Below are 24520 nucleotides of genomic sequence, written 5' to 3'. Positions count from 1 at the left end.
ACTGAAATTTAGGGGTGCCTGGGTGGCTCAGTCGGTTGAGCGTCCGACTTCGGCTCAGGTCACGATCTCATGGTCCGCGAGTTCGAGCCCTGCATCGGGCTCTGGGCTGATGGCTCGGAGCCTGGAGCCTGCTTCCGATTCTGTCTCCCTCTCTCTCTGCTCCTCCCCCTTTCATGCTGTGTCTCTCTCTGTCTCAAAAATAAATAAATGTTAAAAAAAAAAAAAAGACTGAAATTTAGTCTATTTATTAACTGTCACCTGCTCAGTACATGCCATATTTAAGTATTAACTACGTATTTGTTGAGTAAACAAACAAATGAATTCTAGATCTGCTCTATACACCAGATAGGCCTGATAACTTAATAGTCAAACATGTTACTTTGAATAACAAAGTGTTTTGTAATATACAACTGTTTTAACATTTATGCTTTGACAGTCGTACTACTGTCAAAAAAGGAAATGAAATTGGTCATTGTTTTATTCAGTAAATATTTATGGAGCAACAGTAGTATGGCAAACATTGTGCCAAGCACTTGGGATATATCAGATTAGATTTGAAATTGACCACCAGTCAATATAATTTGTTTTTCATGACTTCTTGCTGGCTCTTCCATTAATTACTCATAACATACCCCTGTTATTAAATTTTCTAAATTTTTTTAAGCAAGGAGTAAGCACAGTCTCTACCAGTATGTAGATTTGCAAAATCAACATTTTCTTTCCTTTTTATTTTTTTATTTTTTTTTTAATTTTATTTTTTATTTTTTAAAATTTATATCCAAATTAGTTAGCATATAGTGAAACAATGATTTCAGGAGTAGATTCCTTAATGCCCCTTACCCATTTAGCCCATCCCGCATCCCACAATCCCTCCAACAACCCTCACTTTGTTCTCCATATTTATGAGTCTCTTCTGTTTTGTCCCCCTCCCTGTTTTTATATTATTTTTGTTTCCCCTCCCTTGTGTTCATCCATTTTGTCTCTTAAAGTCCTCATATGAGTGAAGTCCTATGATTTTTGTCTTTCTCTTACTAATTTCACTTAGCATAATACCTTCCAGTTCCATCCACGGCATTGCAAATGGCAGGATTTCATTCTTTTTGATTGCTGAGTATTTCTTTCCTTTTTAAAAGTCAGAATGACATTTATTTTTCTTATATACTATCCATTCTGTCCCACAAAGAGCACTAATAGCACCATGGAGGTATTTGCAAGTACAGTACAACCTTGGTTTGTGAGTAACTTGTCCTGCGAGTATTCCACAAGATGAGCTAACATTTCTAATAAATTTTAACTTGATAAATGAGCAGTGTCTTGCAATATGATTAATACATTACATTGAACGTCGCATGATCACAGCTTAGCCAATGGTTCTTGAAATTTGCTTTGATATACAAGTGCTTTGGGTTATAAGCATGTTTCCAGAATGAATTATGCTTGCAAACCAAAGTTTTGCTATTCTCAATAACCTGAAATATATATATAATAATCTGAGATTTGCCCTTCTTGACCTTTTCAACATCCTTGAACTTGAGTTTCTTCATCTCAGTCTGGAAACTAAATAGAGAAAACAGAAGCAAAGTACTAGGTAGTGATTCCTACTTTCTTTTCACTGATCAATAGGGTATCCTTTCTTGGTCTTTCTTTGATATGAATAGAATTTAAAATAGTTTGACTTTGTTTAGTTTTGTAATTTTTATTAATTTTAGTACAGAGAGCTGTGACCTTTCTAATACTATTCTTATAAATTAGTAGCATTCTTTTACATGTATCCTATATGTCTCTATTTTTTACTTTATAAATGTCCCTTAAAAGTCACAGTACGGGGGTGCCTGGGTGTGTCAGTTGGTTGAGCATCTGACCCTTGGTTTTGGCTCAGGTCACAAACCCAGGGTGGTGGGATCAAGTCCCACATCAAGCTTTGTGCTGAGAATGGAGCCTCTTGATATTCTGTCTCTCTCTTTCCCTCACTCCCTCCCTCTCTCTGCCCCTCTCCACCCCTCTCCCCTGCTGGCTCACTCTCATGCTCATGCACGCGCGCTCGCGCGCGCTGTCTCTCTCTCTCTCTCTCTCTCTCTCTCTCCCCCCCCCTTTTCCCTCTCCCTCTCAAATAAAAAAAAAATTCAAAGTTCATCACTGACTCATAAAAAAGTAAGTTATTTAACCTACCTATCATCTTGGAAAGGCATTTAAATGAAGTACGTATCTTTAAAAATACTCAATAAAATTAAATGGATGTTTACAGCTCGCTACCATTTTCTGAAATAAGTTTTTTCACTGGAATGCTGGCCAGAAGCATAATAGCTGAAAGAAAAATATTTACTACTGATTTAGATCAACTGAGACTTTTCTACTTTAAAAAGAATACATTAAGTTTGGTTATCTGTCAGGTGCTCATTAGTGTATTGTATATACAAATGAACCAGTGATAGGCTTCTTTGAAATGAAAATATTTATATGTACCATACTTGCTTTCTCTGCTATTCTGTCAGTCTTATGTAGAAAACAGAATACTTCAGGATTAATCTTCAAAACATTTTGCTGCTGCTGATTTTATAGTTTTATAGATAATGGATAGTATATGTAAATGAAAGTAGCTATTCTAGTAGGGTGGTAGGATTGTGGATGATTTTTATAGTAGTGTGTTTTAATTTCCTCTAATTTTTAAAATAATCTTCTTATTTAAAAAGAAAGCCTTTAGCTTTGAAGTGCATGTTAAAATCTTGCATAGTATTGGAAAGTTCTTATTCTCTGTCTTCATGGCTGAATGATTGATTTATTAAGACCTTCAAGAAATCATTCCTTCCCTCACATTGTTCACTTTTTTCCTGTTGAAGATCCAGATTTATTGCATCATGCCTTTTGTAATGGTATTGTTTGTAATAGAGAAAGGAGAGAAGCATAGCTCCACGTGAAAACCAAACTAAATCAGCTCAGAGAGAGAATTCTGATTTAGGTTTTTAGGTCAGGTTTGAAAAGAGGAAGATGAAGATCTTAGGTGAAAAAGCGCATAAGGAGGCAAGCTCAGGAATACATTTTCTGTTACGCTGTGTTCAAACCAACATTTATCCCAGGAGTTTGCAAATTATGGTTAACGTATAAGGTGAGACAACATCTCAGATTTTTTTTTAGAATTTTTCACTTGTGGCACAAAAATAAACTCTACTTATAGTAATGCTTATTACTCTAGCAAATGTGCAACTGGAGTGCTGTTTTTGCTCTTAGAAGGTAGCTGGGAAGAGCAGATTGTATTGAATAAGAGCAACCTATATACAAAACACTAATATTAACACATACGGATCACTTATTGTGTGCCAGATATTGTTCTGAGGGCTTTGCTTAGAATAAGGCATTTAATTTTCTCAAACCTGTGATATAGTGTTGTTATCCCCACTGCACATGTGTGCAGATGGGTCATCTGAGGCAGAGAAATTTAAAAACTTGCTCGAGTTCACACATAGTTAATTAAGTGGTAGTATTGGAATCTAAATCTAAATAACCTAGGCTCCAGAACCCGTGTTCTTAGCCACATGGTATATTACCTTTCAGTCAATCCAGCATAGCTCTTCATGTATTGGCACCATATTTTCTCTGGGTCTTTTCTACTTTTTTTTTTCCTTAGACTTACCCTTTTATTTTAATAATGTATGGAAAAATTCATATAGCCTACCCCCTCCCTTTTTAGAGTGGAGCCATAATTTTTTTTAATAACAAATTTAAACACTGAACAAATTGTTTCTTCTATTAAAACTCATAAAAATGGAAGAGTTAAGTAATTGAAACACAAATGATGTACTGGATAGAGCTCATTTCCCTCTGTTGATCCTAAATTATGCAGTGTGAAGGTCTAAGTAATTCAAATTAAATGTTTTTAGAGTCCTATACCCTTTTGTCCATAAAATACTATTTCTGTTATTATATTTTGTCTTCCATTTTCTTTTTAATTTTTTTTTTAACTTTTCTTCATCTTTGAGAGACAGAGAGAGACAGCATGAGCAGGGAAGGGGCAGAGAGAGGGAGACACAGAATCCGAAGCAGGCTTCAGGCTCTGAGCTGTCAGCACAGAGCCCGATGTGGGGCTCGAACTCACAAACTGAGATCATGACCTGAGCCGAAGTCGGATGCTCAACCGACTGAGCCACCTAGGTGCCCCTTTTGTCTTCCATTTAAAAAAAAAAAAAATAAGGAACCTTTTAAATAGAGAGTTATAAGGTGTTGTAGAATACCTGCATAAAATTTACTAGTGAAGCAAAACTTTAAAGGATATATCAGAAGCACAGAATGTCACCCATAATTCTTCAAGCAGTCCTTGTCATGGACATAAATATGCTTTATATGCTAAATAGACTCTTGCCAACAGATGTGACTCTTTTAGCAGTAAGCATAAATCATATAATAATGACCTATACTATATTGAAATTTTACTTCCCAATTGAAGCTTACTATTTTTAGGGCATTATAAATAAGAACATATAAATCTGAGTTGCAAACAATACCCAGTGGCAATCATATTAGATACCAGTAGTTTAGCGGTTCTTTGGGGTGTGGGTGAATTTTGAAAGCACATGCTATAAAACTACTTGTCTTAAAAAGTAGTGTTTGGTGTATATGCTCATTCAGAATTTAAGGCACAAAATATTCCTGCTTAATTTTTCAAAACTCATTCTCCATTTTAAAATCTGTGATATTATGCTGAACTTCAAGTCAGTATCTATTGCTTCTAGAGTTATTGGGCTCAGCACTCTAGAATTAATAAAGAAACTGATAGAATATATAGAAAGAAAATATTAATATAGAACATTTCCTCTAGTCTCATATCTCAATACAGTGAATGTAGACAAAGAGAGTCAATTCTTGTTTTTTTTTAAGAAAAAAATTTTAAATTCAGTTATTTACTCTTTTCCCTTACAGATTGCAGATTTTGGTTTATCAAAATGGCGTATGATGTCCCTCTCACAATCACGAAGTAGTAAATCTTCACCAGAAGGAGGGACAATTATCTATATGCCACCTGAGAACTATGAACCTGGACAAAAATCAAGGGCCAGTGTCAAGCATGATATATATAGGTATAATTTGTTACTTTTGCTCAGAGTTAACTTTGTATAAAAATAAGATTAATCAGAATTTCAAAGCTACATTTTAAAATGTGATTTTTACTCTTCTCTCATAAGTGTGGCAAAAATAGAGACCACAGTGATTAATATTTTTCAAATAAAAGATTCCTTGCTTTAAGCAACTTTTACATCCTTGAAAAAAATTTAAGGCACATTTTTTGTCCTGTGAATTTATAATATAGTACTCAAAGGTTTTTTTTTTTTTTCTTAATCATATCTGACATTGATGGAGGAGGAAAGGAAACAGTGTGGTCAACACTTAACACTACAAAAGGAGATAGTATTTAGACCAAAAAAAGTCAATAGAGTAGGGCTACATAAAACCATCTTTTTTATTGCTGTTTATTTTGTGTGAATAATAGAATCATGTAATTAGAGGTCTTTAAAGAATCATCCACAACAAATTATCCTTTCCTATAACTTCACATTTTTATTATAGTAATTTGCTAATTTTTCAAATTGGATTAATTCCCTTTCAAAACAAACCTGTATATAAATATTCATGGTCTTGGTTGTATTGGTAGTTCTTTATACACTATTTCACTACCTTATCCCTTTCAAAAATGATCTCTCCGTAGTCAGCTTTTAAAATCAGTGCTATTTTAGTTTATTATGCATAGCTAGTTTATAATGTATTGTATGTATATTTTTATCTTAAACAGCTATGCAGTTATCACATGGGAAGTCTTATCCAGAAAACAGCCTTTTGAAGGTACGTGTACTTTTTTTATTTTTTATTTTTTTTAATTTTTTTTTTAACGTTTATTTATTTTTGAGACAGAGCATGAACGGGAGAGGGTCAGAGAGAGGGAGACACAGAATCTGAAGCAGGCTCCAGGCTCTGAGCTGTCAGCCCAGAGCCCGACGTGGGGCTCGAACTCATGGACCGCGAGATCATGACCTGAGCCGAAGTCGGCCGCTTAACTGACTGAGCCACCCAGGCACCCCTGTACTTTTTTTAAATCTTTAAAAAAAAAATTTTTTTTTAATGTTTGTTTTTGAGAGAGAGAGAGAGAGACAGGGAGACAGGGTGTGAGTGGGGAAGGGGCAGAGAGAAGGAGACACAGAACTCGAAGCAGGCTCCAGGCTTTGAGCTGTCAGCCCAGAGCCTAACATGGGGCTTGAACTCACGAACTGCAAGATCATGACCTGAGCCAAAGTCAGATGCTTAACTGACTGAGCTACCCAGGTTCCCCTCACTTCGTTGTTCTGGATGACATCATGTTGCTAGGCCACATTCAGAACTATCTAAATAAAGCCCATCTTATTTTGAATCTGCCTACCATTCATTTTGTGGAAACATACTATAAAAACATAATAGTTTATCAATTCTGAATCCACTGTATATTGGAAACTCTACTGGATTAAGGGTCAGAAAAAGGTAGATTATAATTCTTGTTCTGATAGTAATTAGCTCTGTGATCACGCCACTAAATCTCGAGTCCTCTTTTTTTTTTCATTTGCAAAATGAAATTTTTGAATATTTATTTTTGATTCAGTCCAGTTCTAAAATTCTTTATTTGAAAATTTAATTCATGCTTCTTCTGTAATAACCAGCAATCATTAAAGAATAATTTCAAAGTTTTCTGATAATATTGTCCATTTCTTTATTCTGATTCTTCCATTCTGTTCGTAAGGGTCAGTTTGATGTGTAACAACCTCAGAATCTCAGTAGCTTACTAAATAAACGTATATTTCTCATTCACGTATGATGTGAGTGGCCATCCTTGGCTATACTAGGTTCTACTCAGTTCTACTTGTGCTCTGCTGTATTCACATTCCATTGGCCAAATCAGATACATGACCAAGCTTAAAATTAATGAGGTGAGGTGAAGCTATAAACTCCACCACAGGAGGCAGACAAATCTCAATGACTGGAATATATATTTGTACATATATATTTCTTTAACAGAAAGGGGGGGGGAATAATGCATTATTCCCAACAGTTTAAGTTTCCCTCATATTTAAGTAATCTATTAGATCATAATATATTTCTAATAAATGAAATATATTTGTTTTGACAGAAGTCACCAATCCTTTGCAGATCATGTATAGTGTGTCACAAGGACATCGACCTGACACTAATGAAGAAAATTTACCATTGGATATACCTCATCGAGCACTCATGATCTCTCTAATAGAAAGTGGATGGGCACAAAATCCAGATGAAAGACCATCTTTCCTAAGTGAGTGTACAGTTTTAATTTGGACATTTGGAATTAGAAAAATAGTGACTATACTATGAATAAAATATTCCTTCAAAAATTACCAAAGTTAGATGGCAAACTTAAAGGTTTTTTTTTTAATTCAGGTGCTGTTTTTATTTTATGAGATTAGAGAGATAAGAAGAAGCTGTTGGGCTACCACCAAAAGGTTATAAATCTATAGAATAGCATTAATATGTGTGTTGTATGGAAATGACATGATCTAATTTAAGTTTTGAAGAGAGCACTCTTGTTGCTGTGTGGAAAATTGACTGAAGAAGGGCAGGAGTGGATGCAAAGAGACCAGCTAAGAGACTGTCAAGAGTTTACTAATTAAGGTGGTAATCCTAGATAGAAAAATTAGATAGATAGAATTAAGATTTATTTCAGAGGTAGAATGGATCATCATCTAAATATAAACATAGAAAATTTTTATGACCTTATGGTGAGCAAAGAACTCTCTATATGACATCAAAAACAAGATACGTGAAAAAAAGGATAGTTGGACTTGGAAAAAATTGAAAATTTTTGCACTTCAAGAGATGTGATTAAGATAAAGTGAAAAATAAGCCACAGACTAGGCTTTTAACTATAAAAGCAATGAAATATATTTAATTAAAACATATTTTAAACATATAATTAAAATATATTTAATTATAGTTAAAAGAAACATCTTTTAACTATAAAAGCAATGAAATATATTTTTTACTCACAATTTGTGTTCACTGCTTATCATTACTATATTTAAAAAATCAAAAGTTGCTTGTAATGGATTCACATTTATTTCCCAGAGCTATCTGGGAGGGTCTATATCTCCCTTGTCCCCAGTGCCACTTCCAAATACTCATTTCTTTTCCATTCTCTAAAACTTCTAGCTCCTATGAAGATCATACCATTAGGCAATACTTACTTTTCTATAGACTTCCTGGTTTTTCTTTATTGTTCTTTGAAGACTTTGACTTTTGGCTTAATGATTTCTCTACCCTGCATTGATCAGTACTTAAAGGAGCCCTCTGCAGATCACAGAGCTGTCTCTCTGTGTTACCTCTCCCCTCTCTGGTACTGTCCTCTGAACTCTATCTGCCTTGGTCTACCCAGACTCTCAGCCCCCTCTCCTCAATTAACTTCCCACTCAGTTGAGAAGTGAGGTCCCACCTTACTTTCCCTATGAGCTGCAGCTGGAAACTCTCTCTAGGCAGCAAGCCTGGGCAGTCCTAGGGCTCACCTTATTTGTTTCCCACCTCAGAGATCTCTGTCCTTTGTTGCCCAGTATCTAGTGCATTGAAAACCACTGTTTCGTGTATTTTGTTTGGGTTTTTTTTGGTCATTTTAGGGCAGGACGGTAAATCCTACCCTATTGCTCCAGAAGTGGAAGTTATTGGTTTCTCTTTAAATTAGTGGCCCAAATTACACACTAAATACTACTTAGCAATTCTATTATGCTTCTCAAATACATCTCTAGTATTCCATTCTCAGAGATCAACTGTTCTTAAGGTGTGGTACAAGGACCCCTGGGGTGGTTGGTTCCTGAGACTTTGACAAGGATTCACAAAATCAAAACTGTTTTCAGAATAAGAAATAGTAATATATTAATTTCCCTTTTTATTCTCATTCTCTCATGAGTACACGGTGGATTTTTTCAGAGGCTAAATCAGGTATGATGGTTTCACTGCTCCAGCAATTAATGTAATGTGTTCTCATACACTCCGATGTTTTAAAATTTTCTCAGTTATAATTTCTAATATAGTAAGTATCAATAGATATGACCCACATATACAAAAACTGGGATACTCAATAATTTTAAAGAGTCCTGAGACCTAAAAGTTTGAGATTTGCTGTCTTAATCAGTGATTATATTGTATTACTGTCGGAGGCACACAAGTCCCATTTTTTTATGTTTCCAAAGTGAAGATGAAATTCCATTTCAATCCCCAAAAAAGCAAAGTATAGGGAGAATATTTTCTAACTTCTATGTGTCCCTCAGCAGTCTTCCTCAGACTTTATCTTATTTGTTAATTTTGGAGAAAAACTGAGCATGCTTACCTGGTCCCTTCTCAGTTTTTTTTCCTTCTTTTAGAAGTCAGCCTATCTAAAGGATACATACATTTTCTGCTCCCCCATGTGGAAGTAGATGTAGACTCTGGCTGAGTAAAGCTGTGAATTCTTTCCAAGCCCTTTGGCTACAGATCTAAAGGTAATTTCCCTATTAATCTTTATTGGTCATAAAGGTGATACTTTAATCATCATTTATCATTTTTTTTGTGGCTTTTCTTGGTAGATTCTGAGCTTAGGAAAAGAAGACAGGGTTAATACCTTAGCCTCCCTTCTTTTAATTTTTTTTTTTTTATTTTAGAGAGAGAGAGAGAGAGTGCAAGTGGAGAGAGGGGCTAGGGAGAGAGAATCTTAAACAGGCTCCACAGTCAGCATGGAGCCTTATGCAGGGTTCCATCCCACGACCCTGGGATCACGACCTGAGCTGAAATCAAGAGTGGGACGCTCAATCAACTGAGCTAACCAGGTGCCCCATAGCATCCCTTCTTAAACCTCCTTCGTCCCATGCTCCATCTTCCCTTTAACAGATCACCTGTTCTCACACTGTACTAAGAAATACAAACCATAAGAGAGTACTACCTCACAGTTCCACTACCGTATCCACAAACTTCAAACTTCGTTGTACTTGTATCCATCTTTCCTGCCTTGTCTCTTTTCCAGTGGAAAAAAGTGTCCATATATATACTTAACACAAATGTAAACGTATCACTTGTGCTCTGTATACAATTCCCAAGCCCTCTTCAGCTTCTCGTCCTTATATTCTGTCTCTGTTCTTGAGTGTCCATCTCAGCCTATCTAGTGGGTCATTCAGCTGTCATATAGATATATTCCATTATTATCTCCTATCTTTATACAGGAAAAAAAATCTTAACCCCATATTGTCTTTCAGTGTCACCTCATTTTTCTGCCCCCATTGAAATCTAAACACCTTGTAGGAATTACCTGTACTTGTTTTCCCTGCTTCTTTCCATCTAATTCAGTTTTTGACAAACTTACATCAGTCTTCTGTTTTCATATCTCCACGAAAGCTACACTGTTGGAGTTACCAAGGATGGTAATGTTAGAAAATCCTGCTTATCTTACTTGGCTTCTCACCAGATTAGACATTCCCTCCTTGAAACTTTCTTTCTGGTGGCTTCAAGACAGAAGAAGCTACACTCTCAGCATCCTCTCTTTCTCAGTCTCTCTCACTTCCTCTACTCAATTTCTAACTGTTGGAATGCTTCAGAGCTCTAACATGGATCCTTTACTACCTATTTACTATCTATACTCTCCCCCTAGGTGATCCAGTCCAGACCAAAGCTTTATATACCATCCGTTAGTGATGCTCAGTTTTATATCCAGAGCCCTGGCCTCTCCCTTTGGCAACAAGTTTATATGTTGTTGTTGTTGTTGTTGTTGTTGTTGTTGTTGTTGTTGTAGTGATTATGATTGTTTCTATTTCTTGGCTATTATGAATAATGCTGCTGTGGCTGCTCATATGCAAGTCTTTGTGTGAACATGTTTTCATTTCTCTGATATTGGTACCTATGAGTTGAGTTGCTGAGTTGCATGGTAAATTTATCTTTCATTTTTCAGAAACTCCCAAATGTTTTCCAAAATGGTTGCATCATGTTATATTCCCATTTTTGAATTGGTTTATTTGCCTTATTATTGTCAGAGCTCTTTATATATTCTAGGTATAAGTCTTAGCCAGATCCATGATATGCAAAAAATATTCTCCCAGTCTGGGGCTTGTCTTTTCATTTTTCTTAATAGCAGCTTTTTGAAGTGCAAAAGTTTTCAGTTTTTTTGAAGTGCATTTACAATTCTTTATGGACCCTGTTTTTAATGTCATATCTAAAAATTATTTACCTAACCAAAGGTCATGAAGATTTTCTCCTGTATTTACATTTAAGTGCACAATACGGTTCAAGTTAATTCTATGTATGGCATGAGGTAAGAGTCTAAATTATTTATCTTTTTTCATGTGAATATCCAGCTGTCCTAGCACCACTTGTTGAAAAGATGATCCTTTTCCCATTGAATTGCCTCAGCAACTTGGTCAAAAAGCAATTGACCGTAACTATAAAGGTTTATTTTTAGACTCTCAAGTGTATTCCATGATCTATATTTCTATCTATATGCATACGTAAAGGCTCTTAACAGAGTTGAGTGTCATCAGTTTGGGGAAAAATTGACCTAGGGCCTTATCAGGTAAATATTAGCATTTATATTTTTCAATTTAATGATTATATCTGAACTCAAATAGTTTTTTTTTTTTTTTTCTCATGTAGAATGTTTAATAGAACTTGAACCAGTTCTGAGGACATTTGAAGAGATAACTTTTCTTGAAGCTGTTATTCAACTAAAGAAAACAAAGGTAAATTGCTAAATGAAATAATGGAAATTGAACTTTAAATAATCATATATAATTCATGGAGATTTTCAGCTTAGTTAAATTCCATTTTTATGTATCTACTTTTCACAAATACAGGCTACAGTATTAGGGCGATAGAGTTTACCAGAGACTATGAATACTGTTTTCTCTGTCACCAAAGGGCTTTTCCATTTCATTCAAATGGCCAATTCTAGATTTCAGAGACATTTCTAGAACTCCCATATATCAAATGTAAATTTAAAATGTGTAATGAATACCAGTTATGTACAATGAATGCCCTAAGTCACTAGAGTTTTTTTAACCTGTATTTCTTCCTTAATGTTGTAATATATACAGAGTAAAGAAATCTGGGTTCTTTCACTTCTTTTTATTCAATGTTCTTGGGCTTTTTTTAGATTTATAAAAAGTTAAGCTATAGAATTGTATTAATTGAGACTAAAATGTGTATTTTTTATTACTTTATTTTGGTTTGTTTTCCCACTCAAACACTCCATGTTACATAAATCAAAGTAACCGTTGCTAAGAATTACTTAGAACAATTGTCTTATTGACTCATTCTGGCTTTTGTAGATCAGAACAATTGAAGGGCCCTATTACTGAAACGTTTTCTTAATATTATAGATTTGAGGGATGCCTGGGTGGCTCAGTTGATTGAGTATCCAACTCTTGATTTCATCTCAGGTCATGATCTCATGGCTCATGGGTTTGAGCCCCACATTGGGCTCTGTGCTAATGCGTGGAGCCTGCTTGAGATTCTCTGTCTCCCTCTCTCTCTCTCTCTCTCTCTCAAAAATAAATAAACATTTTTTAAAATTTATCAAAATGTATTAAAAAGTAACCATACAGTACTTTAGGGACAAAGTAAGCATAGTTGAGCTCAGCAAGTGCTGAGTTTCATTAAATTGCATTTGAGATATAATAATAAAAATAATAAGCTATTAACCAAAGTCTTAAGTTGTGAACAAGTATAGTCTACAATTTATGTATCACTACATGACCTTGATTGCTTCTTGCAATTTGCTGTATCTTTGACATAACCTTGGTTTAAAAGGGAAATGTGTGAAGAAAACGACTACCTTTAGCCAAACTGAAAATTGAAGATAGCAGTATCAGTGCCTCTTTTTAAGGCACTAAAGAACTGTGTTTTAATTCTTTTGATAGCTTTTCACTGACCTTCCTACTTCTCAGTAGGTACAATCTTTTTTAGCACATTCCAGTGTCTCCACTTCTTAGTAGCTACAGACTTCTGTAATACTTATTTTTGCTTTATCTTTTCAGTTCTCTTTGTCTCCTTCCAGCTTTTTCTTCTTCTGCCAAGCAAAGGTGAATAGAGGAATTGGTTCTCTTGGTTGTAAAGTGGAAGAGAACCATATCAGTTTTTTTTTCTTGTCCCCAAACTACTTAAATACTATGACCTATATTCAAAATGGTTAATTTTGGGGTGTGGCTCAGTCAGTTAAGTGTCCAACTCTTGGTTTCAGCTCAGGTCTGGATCTCTGTTTGTGAGTTTGAGCCCTACGTCCAGCTCTGCATGGTAGCATGGAGCCTGCTTGGGATATATTCATATTCATTCTCTCTCTCTCTCTCTCTCTCTGTCTCTCTCTCTGCCCCGCCCCCACTCACACTGTCTCTTTCTCTAAACAAATAAATTTTTAAAAATTAAATAAACCTTAAATTTTAGAAGAAATTTTGTTTTTTTTAAATAAAATAGTTTAAAGTACATATTTTCAAATACCTGAATACCCTTTGATGATAGCATTGCTAAATTACTAAAAAAGCATTACTTTCTTTGGCGTTTTTAAATAGCTATATTGTTTTCACTCAAAATTTTTTTAAAAAGAAATTCTGTATCAATTCTGTGAAATTAGTAGGGAAAGAATATCATTTCTATTTGATGAATGAGGTAACTGAGGTATAGGAAAGTTACATAATACCCTACGCAGCTAGTTAATGGCAGGGCCAACAATAGAATACAAATTTAATAAGATTTTTCATCAAGAAACTTCTGAAAACAAAGACCACCAGTTAAGGTGACTCGTTTGAGGTTCCTACATTTTTTTCATTTCTTTGAACCAGGTCCCGTAATTTATGTTTTCACAGATAGCCTTTCTTATAAATTAAATAATAACAACTGAACCAAAAGGAGTTTCTCCTTAATATTCCATTTCATTTCCTTCTAGGGATTGATTTACTAGTTCATAAATAACTTGAATTATCATAACTGATTAGTTATGAAAAATAATGTTACTAATTCAAGGATATTGCATTATCAAAAATGTTTCAGTAAATTTAAAATCACAGAAAAGCCTTGTATAACAGAGACAGACCCAAAGAATAACTCTAAAAGTTCACATGAAAATGTATTTAACAAATGTTCATTGGACTACTTTGTGCAAAGTGCTATGGTAGGTAGATTATAAATACAGATGAATAGTTGCTTTTCTTCTAAAATTCCTTACCCGGTAATGGAGAAGACCGTAATAAGTATGAATAATGGAGGGCTGGGAGCAGTTGGCATTATGTTGGTTTGGAGAAAAAAAAAAAAGCATACTGATAGGTTTGTTTTTTAAATCACTCACTAGTGATGGCAGTTAATCCAAGATTGCTTTATAGAGATGGGAATAAATCACTAAATGAGTTTAATAGAGAGGTATAGCATGTATGTAACTCATCTGCTTAGTAGCTAGTAGCATTTATTGAAGGCTAACTAAGTAATCTTAGGGCTTTTTTGTTTATAATCCTCCTTACAGTATTCCTGAAAAGTAGGTATTCTTATCTCCAGTTTGCAGATAAGTAAACTGAAATTAAGTCTCACACCTAAAATCCAATGGTTAGGTATCCTGAGATTCTAAACCAGACCTGATTGGCTACGTAGCCCCCATCATTCCATTAGTACCCTCTGCATCCTTTACTTACTCCAGCCCTCAGTTTCTTATCTGTAAAATAATACTGTACTTACAAGCACAGTGCTTAAAATATAGTAAATGCTTAAGAATTATGGATAGATACATACACATACATAAATTGAAATTTATTAAGTACCTAGTTTGTATCAGACACTTTATATTCATTCCCTCACTTAATCTCTAAAACGATCCTGCATGTAGGTATTAGTCAATCTTTAAAGATAAATGTGTTCAAGGTAACCAATTAATATGAGGCAGGATTCAAAGTTTGTTTCTCTATAAAGTTATTACTCCTATACTACACTGTCTCTACATTTAGATCATATATCCTCAAATGATGTAACTTTACTTTCCATTTGTTTTGTATAAACATAAATTATGTTAAGTAGATTGTATTTTATTCATAAAGCTTCCTAATCACTTCCAACTAAAGTACACGTATGCATTCATTCCAGTTACAGAGTACTTTGAGCACTATTCACTTATGCGACAAGAAGGAAATGGCGTCATCTCTGAACATACCTGTAACTCATGAGCCACAAGAGGTAAAATTATGTCGATAAACTCAAAATGTGAGAAGAATATGAAAAATCATTAAGTCTTGGGGTGCCTGGGTGGCTCAGTCGGTTAAGCCTCTGACTTTGGCTCAGGTCATGATCTCACGGTTCATGGGTGTGAGCCCTGCGTTGGGCTCTGTGCTGACAGCTCAGAGCCTGGAGCCTGCTTCACATTCTGGATCTCCCTTTCCCTCTGCCCCTCCCATGCTCACACTCTATCTCTCTCTCTCAAAAATAAACATTTAAAAAATTTTTAAATTAAAAAACAAGTCATTAGCCTTAATTCCTTCCTTAATATGTGGGAAGCTAAAGCTAGGGAGATTTTAGGATTTATTAGGTAGCCCATGGCAATCTCCGGTTTGAAATCCAGTGCTCCTAATTCTCATGCCATGTTCATCTCATTGAATCATACATCGTCCTTGCTTTTCTGTTTGCCGTTAACTTTTGTCCTGTCATTGTTTTATCCAATGAGCAGTATTCCTGTGTGGTATATAGACAAATCATTGATTATAGTTTTACCATTATATTTATCCAAATGTAAACTATCCAGTGTACACCCTTATCCTTACCTCCTACAGTGATTACTGGAAGGAAAATGCCATTTGCATGACCATCTAAAAGGAAAGATTTCTTCAGTAGCATTCATTCATATTTCAAGTTAATAATTTCTCCTAAGAATATATAAAGCTTATTATTTTATATATGTGTTTCTTTAATTTTGTAAGGTATAAATTGTAATAGTTTTGTTCTTTTTTATAGTAAACCAAAAGCAACAACTATTTAGAAATTAAAACCGTATAACTTTTAAAATGATTTTCTATTAATCTAAATCATTTATCCTCTGTTTACTTTAGGAATCGTGTGGATCCTCTCAGCTCCATAAAACTAGTGGTTCTACTGGAGCCTCAAAGTCCCTGTCAGCGTCTCAAGACAGTGATTTTTTACCTAGTATGTAAACTTTTCAATCAGTATTGCTGGCAAGGTTTCCTTTTTTTTTTTTAAGATCGTATCATTGGTAAGCAGTGATGGTTTATATGGAACATGTCTTTCATTTGCAGTCGTGACTCGTTTTTTTTTAAGTGTCAGAATCTAAAGATGTGAAAATAGTACTGGGGTGTTCTACAAATACATTAAAATATTGAAGGCATTGTGTTAGACTCTAAAAAACATATCTTCTAAGGGAAGAGTAATATTTCTAAATAACCATAGTAAAGAGATAGAAAGTGATATGGATGTAGAGCTATGGTAATACACTGGAAAAGTAACAGTTTTTACAAAGTATTTCACAACAACCTTGTGAGGGAGATATTCCTCATTTTACAGATTTTTAAGATCAAGACTTCCTGGATCACATAGTTAGTAGCTGGCAAACCCAAGACTCGAAGCCAGGTCTTTTGATAAATATTTTCATGTCACTCCACTACACCATGTTGTCATCATGAAGAAATTGTTTCTGACTGAAGGTTGGACCTATAGTTATAAAGATGGGCCTTCCAGGCAAAAGGAACAACATAGAGGCACAGAAGCAAGAAAACACAAAGAACAGTGAGTAGTTGGGTTTAGCTGGTGAAGAGGATATGAATTAATAAAGATAAAAGATCAGTAGGGTAGAATCATACCATCACAATTTCTAACACTAGGCTGAGCTATTTGGGCTTTTTCTCTTGGGTGGGAAGCAACTATTGCAAATTTTTGAGCAAGGGTGTGACTTGATAAAAAACTTTTTGCTCTAGGAAGACTCATCCTGTCTAGAATATGTGGAATATTTTGGAAGGAAAAGGAGAATGGAAGTGGGGAAACCAATCAGTTAGACTTTTGGCCTGTTACTGCAGTACACGAGAGATTATGAGACCTCAGAGTAGAAGAAGGAAGAAAGAGTGAAAGGGATGTTATGGAGAACACACTGAGGGGCTTTATAGCTCTTCACTTGTGGGAAGAAAGAATTTATAGATCTCCACTTGTAGGAAGGAAGACAAAAGAACTGAACAAGTTATCAAGCCTGGTGACTGGGAGAACATTGGTGCTTTTAACAGAAATAGTTGAAACGGATTTTAGAGTTAGATGTGTAATTAAGTTTTTAGTGTTTTGTTTTTAATTTGGGGTGTTTAGCAGCACACATGAGAGTGATGTCCAGTGGGCTGTTGAAAATTTAAGACTAAGGCTCAACGAAGACAGAAAATTTAATTACATAGATTTGGGAAGAGAGGTGACAGTTGAGGCCCTGAGATTGAATAGGATTACCAGAGAAGGGTGTAGAAAAACACACATCATAAATAGATTTAGAGGACACATTTAACATGCTGAAGGAGAAAGAAGACACAGAAGAAGAAATGTGGGATTATGTGAAGAAGTAAAATTCCATAATTTATAATTTACATAAACACAAAAGTATGGTAAAAAACTTTCATAAACCCTTTTTGTTCTAAAATGTATTTACTTGTGGATTAGATTTATGAACCAGCTTTAATTCCAATGAAAATGTAAAGACATTGAATACTATACTCGGTATGATCCAGATGTTGATATTTTAGCTAATAAGAGTAGCTAAGGACTCTTCTGCCCCTAACGAAGATACTGTGTTTTGTAGGAAAAACTCAAGACTTCTCTACGCTGTATCACTATCCAGTAAATCACAGTTGTGATAGTCACATTTCTGTAGCTCAAAAGGTGACCTGTTGTGATCACAGGACCGCCCCATGCTCTTTAGCAGTAATAAATCCACTCTCAGCTGAGGGAAATTCAGGTAAGTATACAACACTTTGTAAATGATGCCGTTTACTTCACAGCTATATGTTCAGTAGATTTGCCATACAGGAAGTTTTGTCTTTATTTCTTCAACATGATAAATATGTACCTTCTTAAGAAAGAAAGCACTTCCAATCCTGGAAGCTGTGAGTGCTGACATGTAATAATAGGCCCACATGGTATTCCATGAACACCTATCTAGTGAGGGACTGCCAGGAGGAGGTGTGACTTAATATGTTACTAAAGGTAGAGTTATTTTTGTTTTTTTTAAAAATATGCAGGTGTCTTTTATATTAAATATATAGATAGTTATAGAAATAATAGATATAGATATCTGCAACAGAGTGGGGCTTGCTCCTATGGATCTATAGCCTATAAAAAGGCTTTTTCTGGGAAGGGAACTGAAGGGAAAAGAAGAGAGAACCCAAATATCTGTATGTTTCCTGAAAATTAACAGCATCCGCCAAAGTACTTGTATTTCATATTAGCCTAATCACGGTACAATTGGGTTTTATTCCTTACTGTTTCTTTTTTCATCCAATTTTTTTCATAGCTGTCTATCTGTCCTCAACTCATTTGTCATCCCTTGCTCTCCTACAGAGCGATTACAGCCTGGCATAGCCCAACAGTGGATCCAGAGCAAAAGGGAAGATATTGTGAGCCAGATGACAGAAGCCTGCCTCAACCAGTCGCTGGATGCTCTTCTGTCCAGGGACTTGATCATGAAGGAGGACTATGAACTCATTAGTACCAAACCTACGAGAACCTCAAAAGTCAGACAGTTACTGGACACCACTGACATTCAAGGAGAAGAATTTGCCAGGGTTATAGTACAAAAGTTGAAAGATAACAAGCAAATGGGTCTTCAGCCTTACCCGGAAATACTTGTGGTTTCTCTATCACAATCTTTAAATTTATGTCAAAATAAAAGCTTGTAAGTGACTCTCTTTCAAGAAGAAAAGTTATTCTATGAGAGTATTTTATATTTCTGTTGCCTTTATCATATTGTTTTTACAAAATCCACATGAGTATTAGAAGCTTTAATGGAGTTTCTTCCTCAGGTAAATATTAGTCTTCTCCTGTGACATTACAGTTTTGTTTTTTTTTTTTTTAATTAATATAGTAGAAAGTTTGCATTTTGCTAGATAGTTCGATTTGTGTCTTTGGTTAATTGAAATTAGTTTTCAAATATAATGTCATTCTTGTACATTACAATGTCTTAAGGTATCATGCATTTCTCATGGAAGCCATTTTCATATTCACTTTCTTTTGGATTATTTATTACTTGTCTCAGATAAAGTTTGGCTTTTTGAAATGTAACCTTTAAATTAGAGATAGTACAGCATTTCTCATGTGTAGTCCCAGGTTCATATCCTCTCCAAAAAAGTTGTTCATTAAACTTTATTATCCAGATTACATTTTTAAATCTTAATCATTGGAATCTCTTTAAAAAAATATTTCGAAGGTAAAATACAAAATACATGAAGAAAAAAATGTATCTTTCAACATGTTTCCACCCTCATTTCTAACCATAACCAGCAACCAAGGTAACCAAAGTTAACAACATAATGTGTATCCTTCTTTACCCTTCTTCCTACTCCTGTGTAAAGTATATGCTCATTTGGGAAAGGGTCTTTCATTAGTATTATCATTTTAATACGTTATATACGGCACTAATTTTTGCACTTAATAGTACATCATGTGTAGCCTTCCAGATCATACATAAATCTAACTCATCCTTTTTAATTGCTGCATAATATCAAGGCTGCATCTTTATCTTATTAATCTGTTCACCAGATTTAGCCAAAACAATAAAGATAGAGCATGAGTTATTTTTATGTTTAACAGCTTATGTCACTAAATGAAAACTTACAAGGAATAATCTCTCTTCTGAAAATGTTTATTACCAATGTCAGCAAAAAGTGTGATGCAGGATAAATTCAAAAGTACAGACTTTCAAGAGGTATCAGACCCACAGTATTATAAAAAAAAGTAAGAGTCAAAAATGATCAGAAGGTCCTCATAGGGCTATGTGCCATCAATGCAGAGCCCACTTCAGATCCTCTGTCCGTCCCCCTCTCTCTCTGCCCCTCCCTTCTTCCCTCTCTTTCCCTGTTAACATCTTTTTTAAATGACCAGAAGGTATTGGGGCAATTAAATATTTTATTAAGATTATACAATGAGTGTTTTAATCTCCATTTGGAGCTTGACACTAACTGGTGGTGCCTCATTACTGTATCTCTGAGAAATATGGAAATTACTAGGGAAAGATGGAAACCAATTAAGTATATGAGTTATCTATTCTATATCCTATTTTTAAATGTTAGGATAAGGATTTAATTTGGGAAATAAGTTGAGAAAATGAGATTGTTTTAGGTAGTACATAGATACAGCACCAAATAACATTTGAGTCATATGGTACAGAAGTTCTTTCAGTTCTTCCTTGAGCCTTCTAATTAAGTAAAGGAGAATGTCACAGTTGTGCTGTCATGTTTTAATCCCCCTTGTTAAGAAAAAGAATAGGCTTCAGTCTCAGAACTTCAGAAACAGTATTTAGCAAGAATTTTACAGTTTTTTTAAAAATTGTATTTTATTTGAAAATGATCCACATATCACAAGTGGTACTAATTGTGTATGTATAATATATAAAGTTTCATTTTATAATCAAGGCAATCCAAAATACTGAATTATAGGTAGAATGTGAGTGTACCAGCTATCATTGAAGCATAGTAGAAGGATGATAGTAAGATTCAGTCACTTAAGGAAGGGACCTAATAATCTATAATTATTTCTTTTTTAACTAGATAGTACTAGATAATCTGAAAGTGGCATTCCTTGCAGTGTATTTTTTTTTGTACTTTGGTTTTTGTTTTTTTTAATGTTTATTTATTTTTGAGAGAGACATTCCTTTGTACTTTTTTAAAATTTTTTATTTTTTAAAGTTTACATCCAAATTAGCATATAGTGCAACAATGATTTCAGGAGTAGATTCCTTAATGCCCCTTACCCATTTAGCCCGTCCCCCCTCCCACAACCCCTCCAGTAATCCTCAGTTTGTTCTCCACGTTTATGAGTCTCTTCTGTTTTGTCCCCTTCCCTGTTTTTATATTATTTTTGTTTCCCTTATGTTCATCTGTTTTAAAACAGTCTTACCCACAAATGTAGTCCACAGAACAGCTGCATTCACATCACCTGGAACTTGTGAGAAAGGCAAATTCACGGCCCTTCTCTCAGACCTGAACTAATCTCAGGTAGTAAGGTTCAGAAATCTATGTCAATAAACCATCCAGACCATTATGTGTGTGCTAAAGTTCAAGACCCTTTGTTTTTAGGAAACAAAATAGAACTATGCATAAGATAATTTCCCTTTAGTTCACAGATCAGTTTTCCTTGTGTCTGCCACACTTGTCTTCAGCAGGTGTAGTCTCAGAACTGAGGTGTGATTAGGAAATTTAACTTTTGGGTTTTTTTGCATCCACTTGAATTCCCAAAACAATATTAGACATGTTTTGCATGTTGGAAAGATTGCTTAAATATGATAATCAGATCAGTTGATTGAATCTATCACTCAGCTCTTTAAAGAAGTACTTTAGAAGGGATCAGACACTTGAATTACGACAGCAGAAGAGCAGAGCTGATGTGGGGAAAGCCAAGAAGCAAGACTGGATGCGTTGAAAGTTATACTAGAGAAACCGGCATCACGGTGAAAAGACCGGGGCGTGGCAGCAGAGGTACCCAGCAGCGGCAGCTGGTTTCTATCTCCCTTCTGTTGGTAATCCTCTGTTCACCCTCCCCCACCCCAACTCAATTCCTAATTTATGATGAAAAACTATGACCAACTGGAAGAACAGGAGAATCAGTAATCTTTCATGTGTAGCCATCCTCAAAACCTCTCACTGGTTTCAGAAATGCGTTTTTTCTCTATACTCTCATCTCTCTAGCCCAGTTCCCAAACAACCTCCTGCTTTTCCTCCCCTTCCCTGGACTTTTTTTCTTTTCAAAGTCACACACCCAGATTTCTTTTAGAAACAAAATTCTTTTATTTGATCTGTCCCTTCTCAACCTTTTCCTGGAAAATTATGCTGCCTTTAATCTTGTTACCAATTTCACTCTTAATCTTTTAAAATTTGATGTCCTAGAATTAATGAATGTCTAGGTTGAAAGGAATAATTATGCAAGGTTATGCCTCAAATTCCTCAAAGACTTTAGATAGATAAGTATCTCATGATCAAAAACTTGTATTGATGAGGGGGGAAACATTTACCTATTCAGGCAATATGCTTCATCTCCAGACAGGTCACTTCTTTCCTACAGTGATTTAAAAATCTATTTCCCTATTGTTTATATCTATTGGTCATGGTTCCAAACATTGGGATAGTATGTAGAGTACATCTATTCCCTTACCCATATGGCAACTCTTTATATATTTCCAGGTAACTTCTGTTCCTGATGGCTTTTTTTGTACTTTAAAATAATCCCTTCCTTCAATGGCTATTTAAGAGGTATGATCTGTATTTCTTTTAACATATGGTACCCACAACTGCATCTGTTACTTCTAATCCATTTAGGTCTTACCAGCACAGTTGGGATATCTCCTCCCTTGTAACTAATATATTAAAAGCCCATTTTTTAACACTCACATGATGCTGAGTTGATATTTAACTATGAGCTAAAACTCCTTTGTCTTTTGTAACTATGCTGTTTTGCCTTCTTTTCTGTACTCAAAGTTGAGTTGGGTTTGGGGCCCATATATAAGGCTATGCCTTTATCCCTCTTCATTTTTCTAAATTCATTCCTAGTTCCACCCACTCAGTATAGTTTTGATTCCTAAATCTGGAATCCCCCAGCTTGTCATCCACAAATTTGACAAAGTTGCTGTTTGTAATTTCCTCCAAGTTACTAATTAAAATGTTGAATGGTACTGGGCCAAGGAAAAGTCTGCAGAATGCCACAGGCTTCCTCCCTTAACTTGACAAAGCTCAACTAATCATCACTATTTAGGTACAACTATGCACCTACTCACTAATGAATATAATGGAAATATTCTTAAAGTGTTACACATTATCATAAAAGACTATGTAATCTACACGTTTAACCAAAATAGTATCTATTTCCAGGTCAGTTTTTAGAGCATTGGCTTATTTTTTCATCTAAAATGTGTTTCAATGTAAGCATACTTTTGTTGGGTGTTTGGGGGATGAGTACATTAAATATTAAAAAGGAACTTGTCTCCTGTCCTTACATAGAAACAATATGGTATTGTTCAGGCTCTGCTTATGAAATCTAGGTGCAAGGCACTGTGCCCACCAAAATCTCATGATTTAAGTAGACCAGCTGTATAAAGAATCCCCAAATTCAACATCTGAAGAAAATAAAAATTAAAGACTAACGAGAAGACAACCTTAAAATAGGTATAAGTAATACCCTTAGAGAGATTTGAGTGGGAATATCTTTAAAAGTAGAAGTTGCTATGACGTAGACACAAAGTAAAATCTAGAAAAATTTCAAGCTATGATCTTCAAAATAGTAACCCAGCAACTGTTTCTTCTTGAAAAACGTCCCACTTCTCACTCCCACTTCTCATTCCTAGGGAGTTTGTTGTGGTAGAAAACGGAGAGCTCTGAGAGATTTCCCCTAGGGAAGAGGAGGAGTCTGCAGGTGAAGATGAGAATGAGTGAGGCCAGTGTTATTGGAGGTGGTGACTGAGGACAAGGGAGCTGTGAGCTGAAGCCAAAGTAGTAGGCAGAGGCCAGAATCACACAGGACTTTGGGGAAGAGTTTGGGTGTCATGATATGTGTAATGGAAGCCACTAGATAAATTCAAGCAGAGAAATGATATGACGTCTTGTGGTTGAAACGTTTGAAGATTACTAAAGATGACTGGAGAGGGGCTAGAGCAGGGAGAGCCATTTAAGAGACTGTTCAGTAGATGATGTCTTGACTACAGTGGATAGAAATGGCCTGATTTCAAAATTGAACTGCTGGAATTTAATATTTTTTTAAATTACTGTAAAGAAATGCCCTGTCATTCAATGCCAGACCACCTTTCTGAAATAGAAATGTATCATGTCACACCTGTTTAATCTTCAAGGGTCCCCCAAACATCCACAGGAGAGAGACCAATCTCCGGATGGCAAGAAACCATTTAAGTTAGCAGCTATGTAGCTTTTCAGGCTCCGCTTCTAGCATCACCCTCTCTATGCCCTAAACTTCAACTACACCAGACTACTTTTTTGTTTGCGTTTTTGTTTTGTCATTGCCTTGCGTGTCCTGTGAACTTTACCTGGAATACCACTTACTCTTCCTCTCATGCACCCCATGGACACTGAGTCATCATTCCCAACCATAAGGACACTGTCGTAAAATCCCAGACAGGTTAGTTCCTGCTTCCTTCATGAGCTCATTGCAGCCCAAGTGATTTTTTCATTGAGTTCTGACTTTTTGCAGCAGACTGAGAGCCCTGAGGGCAAGGACTAGGCTTTGTTATTTGTGTTCCTAGAACTATGCCTCCTGAGTTCTTTAACTGCTTTTCGAAATGAATAAATGAATGGGTGGATCA

At 35.3% G+C, this 24520-nt stretch overlaps 1 protein-coding gene across 2 annotated transcripts in view; it reads left to right on the top strand.

The window, feature by feature from the left end:
• RIPK2 (receptor interacting serine/threonine kinase 2) overlaps positions 1-19377 on the top strand; it is a 30143-nt gene extending 10766 nt beyond the window's left edge. For both annotated transcript variants that reach the window (XM_030303974.1, XM_032591903.1), the window contains exons 4-11: positions 4912-5069; positions 5780-5829; positions 7142-7303; positions 11650-11735; positions 15115-15204; positions 16071-16164; positions 17804-17959; positions 18562-19377. In XM_030303974.1, the coding sequence (XP_030159834.1) occupies positions 4912-5069; positions 5780-5829; positions 7142-7303; positions 11650-11735; positions 15115-15204; positions 16071-16164; positions 17804-17959; positions 18562-18899 (1134 nt within the window). In that variant the 3' untranslated portion in view covers positions 18900-19377. The remainder of the gene's footprint in view (positions 1-4911; positions 5070-5779; positions 5830-7141; positions 7304-11649; positions 11736-15114; positions 15205-16070; positions 16165-17803; positions 17960-18561) is intronic.
• Positions 19378-24520: the final 5143 nt, after the last annotated feature.

Source organism: Lynx canadensis, chromosome F2, assembly GCF_007474595.2.
Source record: "Lynx canadensis isolate LIC74 chromosome F2, mLynCan4.pri.v2, whole genome shotgun sequence".
Classification (NCBI taxonomy): Eukaryota; Metazoa; Chordata; class Mammalia; order Carnivora; family Felidae; genus Lynx; species Lynx canadensis.
Note: the sequence above shows the minus strand (reverse complement) of the source record. Positions and strands in the feature narration are given on the sequence as shown.